Raw genomic sequence first — 12,069 nt, 5'->3', positions numbered from 1 at the left:
GCCCAGGGGACAGCAGTCCCCTGGGCATGGCCATTGGGCAAGGGGGCATGACTCCTGTCTTTGGCGCTTTGGAATGGCGTTAGCCGGCGTTAAATTTTTTGACGCACAACTGCGTTGGCGCAGTTGTGCGCTAAAAAGTATAAATACGGCCCATCATCTACAGGGATCCCACATCATGAGATCCTTGATGTGTACCTTAAAGGGAGAAGCTGGGGTACTGATATCTTCGACATAGAAAACGTAAAATGGCATAAATGAAAAGGAAATGCTCTGCAAAAAATACACCAGTTCCCTCATTTTCCTAGCGTCTCCAGAAATAGAACAGGGAGCCTGAAAGGAGAGGGACGTTTTGAGGTAGGGACCTGGGATGCGCTTTGCCCGGCCCTCTTTTGTTAAAGAACGAGATCCATGCTATTCAGAGGTTCCCTGAGGACTGTAATTAACACTATTGTAGTTTGGATAAAAATTATGTTACGTCGTCCAGAAAGACATCCCATGTTGTCGCGTAGGCTCTCATTATTCTAATGAGACTACTGGATTTTGAACTACAGAATTGCTTGCGGTGTGGGAGACTGAGTCTGACCCACTACAGGTGACACCTGTCACTCCAATCCAGGTTCTGCTCTGGCTAACTAGCAGTGCCTCATCTCTACTCAAGGGCAGGGATGATAGGGCAGCCAAGCACATGACATAACTGATTTCTCAGGGAACCCGTGGTCACTCAGATCACACATGTTTCTCTCAGTTACATTGGTCTCATATACACAATGACAAAAAGAGGCAGTATAGGTTTCAATATTGCTTTAATAAAGTGACTGCATTTTAGATAGTAAAGCGTGGGACTGCAATAACCAGGACGATACAGCATGACAAGATTAAAATTGTGACAAGGAGAGTAAAGCATAGAAATAACGCTCCCATGTTGTCACTAGAATCAATAGGCTAATTCCTACTTAGGCTATAATAGAGCACAGTGTGTAAAGCTCTAATTCTGCCCTTCAGATTCCCCTGGGAAGACATCATGCCCCATACCTGAGCAAAGGCCTGAAGTCTGAATAAGCAGCAGTAGCGAAGCGTTGAGCAATCAGCATACAATTGTGGTTCTCTGGCTGGAATCTCCCTCTAGCGTGTAAGGGACAGGGAAGTGCTTTTATAATAAAACAGCTGATGTTCTGAGAAAGTGTCCCTACTTAAGGATGTGTGTTTTCTATGAATGTCAGAGACAAAACTCTACAGCACGTTCACCGGCAAACTATCTTACTGCAGCCTTGGAGGAAGCACAGAGTGAGCAAGAATGTCCTGTTTGAGAACAGAGTGCTGGCATAGACGAAAACAGTTAGATAGAGAGAAAATAAAACAAGACTGTAAAAGTGGCTATTGTAATAATAAAACGAAGCCGACTAAAATATATCTGGGTTAAAGTGCACAGTGGCAGGCCTAATATGTTAAAATGACACGCATGGAGCTATAACTAAAATGGCTATATAACAATGTGAAGAATCCTTTCTATTTTTTCTGTAACAGTGGTCATATGACAAAACTATTTCTGACATTAATTGGGATATTTTTAAATTTCAAGATTCCAGCAGCCCAGCTGAATAAGGATTTGAAAATCAATCAGTATGTGATCATCGAAGCTACTATGAATCACATTAAACTGGAGAAGGAGGTGCTAGTGTCAGTTAACACTGGGTACATCTTCATTCAGACAGACAAAACAATCTACACACCAGGATCTAGAGGTAAAATAATAACTTTTCATTGTGTGGTTACGTGCACTGCTTGATAGGTCTTCACCTTTATTTCATACCTGCAGAATTCATTTTGCTTACAGTACACACTTAGTATTTTATCTTCTTTCTCCCAACAGTGCTTTATCGACTCTTCACTGCTGGACACAGCTTGGAACCAACCTTTCAAGCAGTACATGTGGAGCTTGTGGTAACAAATCCTTTTTATCCGCTAAGTAATCACCCCTGTCTCAAGGAGATGAATGTCTGAAGTTTCAGTTTCTTATCATCTTCATTTACATGAAGAGTATCTAAAGTATGTCCAGTAGTGTTGGATCCATGCCAGATTTTCAGAGTATCCACATAAGAAAAATGTGCAATGAATCTAAATTGTAATCAATTACACAGTGACTGGTTACCTTGAAATCCTTACAAGGATCTGGCCCTCTAGCACCTATGCTGATTACCCTTATTTTAGACCACAAACAAAGATGCCTTTTCACACAGGTCAGTAGTACAGCAATCACACTTTTTGACTTGTTGGCTTATCGGACTCCTCCCAGAGCAAGCAATCATTAGTACTCATGTGGGATCCCTCACACTTTTAGTAATGAGAGTACATAAAATAAAACAAAAAAAAACATATCTTTTAACATTATAATTTGAAATTACACCGACAAAGTCAACATGGGTCCTTGCAACATTGTCCTTTAAGTCCACAAATGACTCACAAATCCATGCACTAGACTCAGCTACCTAAGGTGTCTTGTTTTCCAGTTAATGAAACCAGTCGTCCTCGCACAACTGAGTAAAATTTGGTGATGGCACCCTTGATGGTGAGCCATTATTTGTGGCAATAAATATTTTTCTTCTTCTTTACTGGATAAATTAATTCATACAATTTCCTGTAACAAATTGAAAACTGGATTGTATTTGAATGGTCCAAAAGTTTTGTGGCAGCTGAGGTTCAAAATGATCCCAGACAACAAAGTCTGCATCTGAAAGGCAAGATCACACCTGCTTCCTTCATTGCATCTTTAGTATGAAATCTTCATAATCAATTACAACCATAATGGTACAAGCCCAAGCACATCCAGTTATGGACGAAAGTCTAGTAAAGTAATTTTTATGGGCAACCTAAACTATAAAAAATCTGTAACTTTCCCATCAATCTGGATAATAGTGCATGCAACCAGTATGTACTGATGACGTCTGTTACTGCATCAGACCTTACTAAGTAAACTTACAAGGGAGAAGCAAATAGTTTGATGAACCTTTTGACTCGCTTTGAGATTTTCCCATCATATATCCTGTAAGTGCAGATCAATAACAATCAATAGCATTAGTAATCAATAAGTCAGTAATTATCACACACCATGACCTTGCAGTCATAAATAACCACACCTTTATGTAAAAGTTAGAATATTTATTTCCCTATATTAACAATGCTAATGTCACATAAGATAATCTCAAAATCAAATGATAAACATACAGAAACACACTGGCTGTCCGAAGCGGCAAAAGAATCGCAATCTAATCAAAGCTTGAGCTAGAACACATTCGAAAGTTACAGTGCAAATTAATAACAAGAACAACTGCACAAACGATATTACATACATTTAGTTTTAGCAAAGAAAAGACTCAGCTGTTATTTCATATAGCGAACTTCATCAGTGAGCTCCCTCACTAACACCAGATTAGAATTAGCATGTTGGGCTTCATGCAAAACAATTTAGTCAACACAAATTTGGAAAAACGTCTAGCTGTGGCTCTATCAAAATTAGCAGTTGGAACCTAGAAACAAAAGCAAATAGATATAACAAACAATGTCATAATCATTATACCTATTCTCAGTTTAGATCAGCAAGCTGTGACAGTCTCCGTCCTCAGGACATCAGTCTGGTCGGCAAGGCATCAGCATTCAGCATCAATGTTCAGAAAAGGCAAAGTCTTTTAAGCAGCAAAGTTAAGCATGTCTCTTCTCAAGACGATCAAGAAAGTAATGGCGGTATGGCAAATGGAAAATGGGCAAAGGGTCTTTTGGCACGATAGAATAATGGGAAAATGTGCTGTCTTCCCCCAGTGCAGTCTGGGTTAGTTAGATTTCCTAAAACTACTTCCCACATCCTAATTGGTTCAAGAATCGTATGTTCACACTTTGTCCAATAAAACTAAAACTTCAAATCTACATTACTACTAGTACATGGTTCACATGTCGATGATTGGCTCCTCTTGTCCCGCTCCCATCATTCGTCTCGTCAGGTAACAATATTGTTGCAGCTTATACTCCAGTCAGAGTCTCCATTTTATTCTGCTGGGATAGTGAGTCTTACACACATTACATAAAACATTGTTGCATTAGCTAGTACAGCATCTTCTTGCAAGCAGTTCTCATGAGATAGATTTTTAGCTACAAACACATGGACAGTATAGTGGAAAATCACAATTTATTTCTCTAAGCAAACGTTATAAAACACCTAAGAAATGCAACTTGACATGAAGCCGGGCAACTAGGCCAGGATCTCCGCTAAGTTAAGGCCTACGATTAATAAAGCTAATACATAATGCATAACCCTTAATATGACATATTACTACATTAATCAAACATAAGGTCAACATTTCATTTTTATAAGCCATTAAAAAGTACACTTTGGGAACAATGGTGGCCACTCAGGTGGGCGCACTTTCAAATGCGTCCATTATTTTTCTCTATATTATTACATTTTCTACGCAAATTTCAACAATCAAATTACATGAATATTCGTTAATAATTTCATTAAAAACTCAGCGTTAACACATCTAGCGCAGCAATTTACACATTTAGAGTAATAGGAATCTCTCTCAAAAAAGTTGCAGCTGCAGCTTTACTACTGGTCAAATGCCAAAAATCATCTGTCAGCTGCTTAAAAACAAATACTGTTGCACCATCTTTTGTAAGGGAACCTATTCAAATTCACTATCATTGGTATTCTTGCAGATAAGCATAGAATATATCTGTCTATACGTGGGATTCTGGGATACTCACCACAAAGAGATAAATCTCTTGAAATACATGTTACATTTAGGATTCCAAGTTCACAGAAACGAAAATATTGCTAATTTATCAGCATTTTTATATCCTCTCCAATAAGAGTTTCAAATACTTCTCTTAAAATCCCTACTAAAAATGTAACAATCTGGACATCCTTTAATGCAGTGCATCTAAATTGGCATATCCCTCTATAATTTTACAGCATGTATTGGACATTACTGCAAGAATTGTTAAGGCACTTCCTGACAATAGCTTGAATAAAATATTGTCATTCTCTAAAGGATTCAATGGAAAAGCTACTTGTTTTACAGATCACATCCCAAATTGGACTACAAACCTGTAAAAAAGCAACTCATCCAATTAGTTTCCTTCTTCTACTTCCAAGAACAAGTAGCGTTGTATTTCCATTGGCTGACCACATAAATATTATGGCTGCATGGGGAACACAATCCATTGACATGCCTTTAATTAAACTTTGCAGATCTGAATTGATGGTAAATATTGTACATAATTCTATGTGCCCATATCTGGAAGATGTGTAGTTCATCAGTAAATTTAAAATATTTAACAGCATCTAATACTTAATTTCTGTGCAGATTCAATAGGATGTGTTTTAAATACTGCATTTGGAACGTTTGAATATGGCCAATTATACATTTCTTAATCTAGTTGTAAGAGCAAGATAAAAATCAAAAGGAAATTATATTTTCTCTCCTTAACCTTAGTTTTCCTTACATCCTCAAAGCCTTTTGTGAATAAACACTATGAGTTTTTTAAAAATAGCCAGAGCAAAATTCTTCTCAAAGCTTTAAAGCGCACAGACTCAACTTGGGCAGATTCCAAGACCAAAGAATCCACCAGGTAGCATTTCATGTTTTTATAATTTTGAGATATGCTGTAAACACAATGCTTACTAAAAAGGATTTTAAAACTTTATTGCAATAAAAACAGTGTTATTTATCAAAAACAGAGGAATTTATACAACTACTATACCGGATCATATTACTTCACAGTCCTAATATGTGTCACTGTGTCGGCCACAATTCATTTTGAAGGACAAGCCAATTTTACAGTTCTTTATGAATTTTAAGATTATGCACATGACGAAGAACTAAAAGTACAAGTGTGCTACTTTTAAGTATGGCATCTTCACTCACATGCCTACACACATAATCCAATGACAACATTTTGCTCTAAGTCACAGTGTCAACGTCCTTTCAATGGAGGTTCTGGTTGTTTGCCCCTGCTTATCTTCCCTTTGTCAAAGAAAGTAGCAGGAAGGCTGATGCAGCCAATTTGCTGCTTCAAGAAGTGAATAATTAAAGTTTTGCTTAAATCTATATTTAGAATTTCCACAGAAACATAAAACAATGTTAATGGAAGTGCATGTGAATACCTCAAGGATAACAGGACTATAAAGGATGCATAGACAATTTACAGTTCCAGGATTCTAGATTGCAGTGTTAACCAAGAAGAGGTCCAGCCATACCCGATCATATGCAAACCATATGTGATCATTTCATAACATGGCAGCAGTTTATAGGAGAAGGGAGCTATTAACTCTTCAAGACATTCCCATTCAGGAACCCTCCCATACTATTCAGTGAGGTGTGAGAAACAACAAATAAACTAAAAGTAATACACAACAATTTTAAAGTAATAAGTAATATAAATGTACACAATAATATCACAGCAATAGCATAAATATCTTATAAAATATGAAACCATCACAAATACATTTTGTAATTCAAGAACCATTTTGGAGAATTACGTGTGTGTTCCTAACACATCTTGCGTGGAATTGGTGGATTATTGTCACAAACCTTTTTGTGACCTTAGTCAAAATCTTTTGTGTGACTTGTCAATAATTTTGTCCCTTTTTTATAGTTCCATACATTATCATCACTCAGCAGTACTGTATGTGGGTTTACTTCTCTCACCTGTAAGGAAAATCTTGATAACCCTTTCCTTCCTTGGCATCCACTTCTTACACGCACCCAGTCACCTAGTGCCAAACCTGATTCGATTTGAAGAATTGTCTTGAATAAAAACTACAAAAGCATACAGTACAAGTATTAAGTGCAATGCAGATATACAGTAAAATGCAAGAGACAAGATATATAGGAAACATTTTAAAAAGATGAATAGCGGAGAAAATAATCTTTAATAATATATGTAAATAGAAAAAAATAACATTTCAATACTAAGCATCTTTTGAATTATTAATGTGTATCACTGACCATGAAAAACTAGAAATTCTGCAACAAATAACAGCAGTGGACAGTTGTTGTAGATACAAAAGAGCAGGATGGCATTGCTTAAAATTCAGCTTACAAAGAATTGAAAGATAAATTGTCTGCAAAGTGTATTGTAACAGGGGCAGAAAAAGGTAGCATGCAACATACCTTTCCGAGAAACATTGTCACAGGGGCAATTAATTAAAACATCTTACCAGTCATTATCAACAGGGAAGGTGACAAGGCAATGAAATATGTCCATTTTAAAATGAGTTAACACAAGTCTGTTCTGGCAATGCTTAACAAAAGTAAGGTAGGGTTGCAAGGCATTATTAGAAAGGAGCATCTGGTTTTTAGGAACACTAGGGGCTTGATTCACAAAGGTAAACTTAGACCAAAAGTCTAAGTTTAGACCTAAACTGCAACTTTACTACGAGTAAAGTTAGACTTTTGGTCTAAGTTTAAACTTTTGGTGTAAGTTTAGACCAAAAGTCTAAACTTAGACCTAAAGTCTAACTTTACTACAAGTATAGTTAGACGTTAGGTATAAGTTTAGAGCAAAAGTCCAAACTTAGACCGTAAGTCTAACTTTACTCTGAGTAAAGTTAGACTTAAGGTGTGAATTTAGACTTTTGGTGTACGTTTACCTTTGTGAAACAGGCTCTAGGTTTGATAATCTCATGTGACAATTTACATTTTTCTAGTAAAGATAAACATTGTTTCTTTAAATCGTTCTACTAAAAAGTTGTAATGCTTCTGGGGTTGTAAAGTATTCAGTTCCCCACACAAATTTTCTAAAATAATTAATACCCCACCAACAAGCCAATGCTTCACACTCAATGGTAGAGTATAATAAGTCCACATCCAGCAATGGTCTCGAACCGTAAGCAATGATGACCTCTCTTCCATCTCTGAACTGAGTCAAAACTGCACCCAGGTCCACACTGCTGGTGGTTGTGCAAATTACACTTATGTCACGTGTGTCAAATGGTATGAATGTAGGGGCAGATGCTATACACTTTTTAAACTTGGCAAATTTACTCCTGCACGCCTCACACCACTTGAACATGGAATTTTCCAGCATCAATTTCCTCATACATACAGTCTTATCTGCAAACATAGGTATAAAACTAGAATAATACTCTGCCAACCAAAGGAACGGATGTAGCTAATCCTTGTTCTATGGAGATGAGGCAACCTGAATGTCTTTCACCAATTCACTATTTTGGTTTAGGTGATATGCCATTTTTACCACACCAATGACTAGATACTCCACACCTTTCACACCAATCTTACATTTCTTCAATTTGATTGTTAACATACTTTTCTGCAAGATACTCAATACCTTATCTAATGCTTTATAATGAGTTTAGTTTCCTTGTCTTTGCCAAAGACAAGAATATCCTCTTGGAAATAATTCACATCTTGGAATAATTGATGCATTGCTCTTTGGAAGATGACTTATGCCAGTCCAAATGGTGTGCTCATAAACGATATGCCTCCTCAGATGTGATAAAGGATGTGAACAAATTTTATGATAAGCTTGTGACAAATCGAATGTGAAGGATAGTTTTGCCCTTTTAGCTGTATTTCACCAATATTTGGTAGTGGGTGCATGTCTACCCAGATTGCTGCATTTAAATCATGGAGATCAACACATATTTGCAAACTTCCATTGGCTTTTCTAGCCGGAACAATGGGAGCTAACCACTCTGATGCTTCAATTTCTTGAACAATATTCTCATCAGACAACCTACGCAGTTCTTTCCTAGAAGGTTGCCTCATTTTAAGTGGTACGGAACGTACTTTGTGTACCTTGGGAATCACCCATACTTCAATACAATTTTGTGTGTGAAACATTTGAGCAAGCCTAACTCTTCCTTAGAATGTCTGGGAACTCTTCCTCCCACCTCACTTCCAGACAAAGCATTTATGTTAGGCTCTGCCCCAAATCGTATAAACAGTTCTCTTTGTTGTGGCCAACTCAACAAACAGGAACCATCCTTAGCAATGTATTCTTTCAATTGTGTTGTGATGCCCTAAAATCCCAAAGTACCGTCAAAATACCTCACCAGTTCGATAGGCTTGTTGCCACATGCCACCTACGCTGGGCACAAAACTCAATTAGGAAATCTAAGAAACTGATCTTCCCCAACCAAAGTATACAGGCACCAGAGTGAGCCATAGCTTGCACTTCCACACAACTCAATAATTTGGTGCATAAAGGGTTTACTTTGCATAATACAGTTCCCAATTCACTAATCTATAATAAACAAGGCTCTAGAATATTGTCTGTTTTATCCACTCCCACAACTGCAACTGGATTACTGCACTTTGCAAGAAAATTCAGACTTTTACCCTTGCACATCCTTGCAAAATTACCTGTTAATAAGCATTTCCTGCACACTAGACCAACAGCAGAAAAGTGTCATCAGTTGTGAATTGACCTTTCAGCCTTTTATAACATATTGTGGATCCGATTTATATCTTGGCGGTATGTATATGGCGAAGGAGAACACAGAGTGCCAAGGTGTGGGTCCGCCTGCTAAATGTAAAAGCGAATCTTAGGTTTAATCACGGTGGAGACAATTCTATCTCTGCCATGATTAAACTCCTTTGAAGGCCTTGTGTAGTAAGGGCCGTTGGATCAACATTTAAATTAGATGGGCAGAATTAGAGGTCAGTTTTCACTGCCTGTCACCGCCGGGAAAAGGCTGGCAGCTAGAGGCAGTGAAAACTGCTAAATGCTCCCCTCGCCATGGGAGAGCACTCTCATGGCAAGAGGAGCATTTGAATTTTAATTTCTTCTGGATTATTTTTTTTTAAATAAAAAAGAAAACTGTTTTGGTGCAGGGCTCTATCATGTTAATGGAGCCCTGCACCAAACTGTAAAGAATATTGACATGATCCGTGAGGGATGTTCCTGCCATTGCTTTAGATATGACCACCAGCTTGGTAGTTATTTCTAAATTTGGCTGGCAGCACCTTCATCATGACATCAGAGTGTTTTACTCTGTTCCCTGATAGAGAAATGTGCTGCTCAATGAAGTATAAATTAGGCCCTATGTCCTTGACCATAAGCAGACTTATATTCCTTTAACCCATCATCATGATTCTCTGCCCTATTTACAATATCAATTGCTTTTTGTAAAGTCAGATTTTTCTGAATTTAGTAATTTTCCTTTGGTTCTTGTTGTTCACTTTCTGCAGTAATTGGTCTTCTAACTTGTCATCAAGGAAGCTTTTATAGTTACGAGTCAAAGCAAACGAATGTATATCCACCATGAAGTTGTCTATTAATTCACCCGGTTGTTGATTTCTTTTTAGAAAACGTGAATTTTTCTACTACTTCATTTATTTTCTTGCCACAGTTTATGTCTAACTGTTGCATGGCCATCTCAAATTATCCATTTACTCTTCCTCAACCTCTATAACTTGAAGTGATGGTAGATGCTTCAGAATCTGTCAGCCTTCAGCTCCAAGACAATGTTTAAGCATAGCCAATTCATGTGGAGTGGTAGAAATATTCCCAACTATGGTCACTACATAGCTCGCAAACCCTTACTTCCAATCCTCTCATTATACCACAGAGTCACCAGGATTGTTTATGAAAGGCGCCCGTGCAATTACCCCGTCCATTTTGCTTGAGCTGTTAGGGATAATTGTTCAATTAACATAAACTGTTGCCCTCAATTGCTGGTCAAAAGTTATTTGTTTTAATTTTTTTAGCTTCTAGTACTACATATATCATTCCACTGATATTTTTATTTGTATATGCATACATTTTTAAGTCACTGGTGGGCCAGTGAATTATTTGCTAAATTCTGCAGGTAGCCCATCCATATCTGGCGCCCTGACATCTGGAAGACTTTTAATCACAGATGTAATTTCCTCTACTGGAAATGGTTGACTTAGGTTTCTTTGGGTAACTTGTTGAGCCAAGCTAGGACTATCTCATCTAAATAATCTACATGTGTAGTCGGCTGACCTAGTATTGAATCTTAAAGGTTTGAATAGTAAGATGTGAATCCTTGCATTATAGTCTCATATTCCAGAAGGGGAGCACCACCGTCTTCTTTGATATGGATGATATTGACCCAGTGTTGCTTAATAAGGGTAGCTAAGGATTTGCCAGTACGTTCTCCCTCCACAATTCTTTGTGCTTCAGCATGTTTACCTAGGAACTTGATCTCTCTTAGTAATACCTTGCTAAACTCAGTGTTGTTTGTTTCTCTCTAATAGCAGCTAATGCTGCAGGATCCAATTTCAATATCCACCATTTGACGTCACTTTCAAGAGAGGCCATGTGGTTTCTTAGTGATTATGACATTATGTTTAGCCATAAATAGCCAACAGACTGCAACTTTGAATGCTTCACATACCGTGCTTATGCCATAGAGCCATCATTCCAGAAAACATTCCTGACGAATCTCGGTACCAAGTAGATTATCTCTAAGTGCATCCCTTGATGGCCTCCATATTTTGGGTGCTATCCAGAAGGGTGCAGCTTCAGCAGGGCAGGGGAATAGACGATTGTGGGTTCTTGCTAAGTGTTGCACATCTATAGTCCACAAGCTGAAGTCACAGCTGGAGAGCCAGTAGTCCAAAACTTGATAACATGTCATGAGGAGGAGTAGTATGTCATCTTGCGTAGACAGGTGTTGCAGTTGGTTTAGGTCAATTAAAGGTTGATCTGCTTTTTTGTTGCAACTGCAGCTAGAATGTTTCTGGCGATACTTGGTGATCTGTCTAAGTGTGACATTAATGCAACATTAAAATCTCTCCCAAATGATCATTTTAGGGGATAGTGAGGACACCACTGCCCACAAAGAATTGTAGATCACCAATATCAGGGCCATAGGCCTTGATAGGGTTGTGGTCCTGCTGACTTTAATGCCCTGTAGTATTACAAATATTCCCTGATTATCCTTGACTGTATGTCAATGCTGAACTGGGATTTCCTATTTATTATTATTGAGAGAACTCTGGCATATGAAGAGTATGATGGACTATACCAATATGTTGCCCATCTACCTATCCGGGCCTTCAGAGTAAGCTTGGTAAGGTGGGT

General features: G+C 37.9%; 1 protein-coding gene across 1 annotated transcript in view; it reads left to right on the top strand.

The window, feature by feature from the left end:
• Nucleotides 1-12,069, top strand: part of LOC138293808 (venom factor-like) — a 473,276-nt gene that overhangs the window by 57,037 nt on the left and 404,170 nt on the right. Inside the window, exons 3-4 of the mRNA XM_069233135.1 lie at nt 1,580-1,742; nt 1,871-1,941. Of these exons, the coding sequence (XP_069089236.1) occupies nt 1,580-1,742; nt 1,871-1,941 (234 nt within the window). The remainder of the gene's footprint in view (nt 1-1,579; nt 1,743-1,870; nt 1,942-12,069) is intronic.

The sequence above is a fragment of the Pleurodeles waltl genome, chromosome 4_2 (genome assembly GCF_031143425.1).
Source record: "Pleurodeles waltl isolate 20211129_DDA chromosome 4_2, aPleWal1.hap1.20221129, whole genome shotgun sequence".
NCBI lineage: Eukaryota > Metazoa > Chordata > Amphibia > Caudata > Salamandridae > Pleurodeles > Pleurodeles waltl.
The sequence above is the reverse complement of the archived record's forward strand: the minus strand, read 5'-3'. Positions and strand labels throughout refer to the sequence as shown.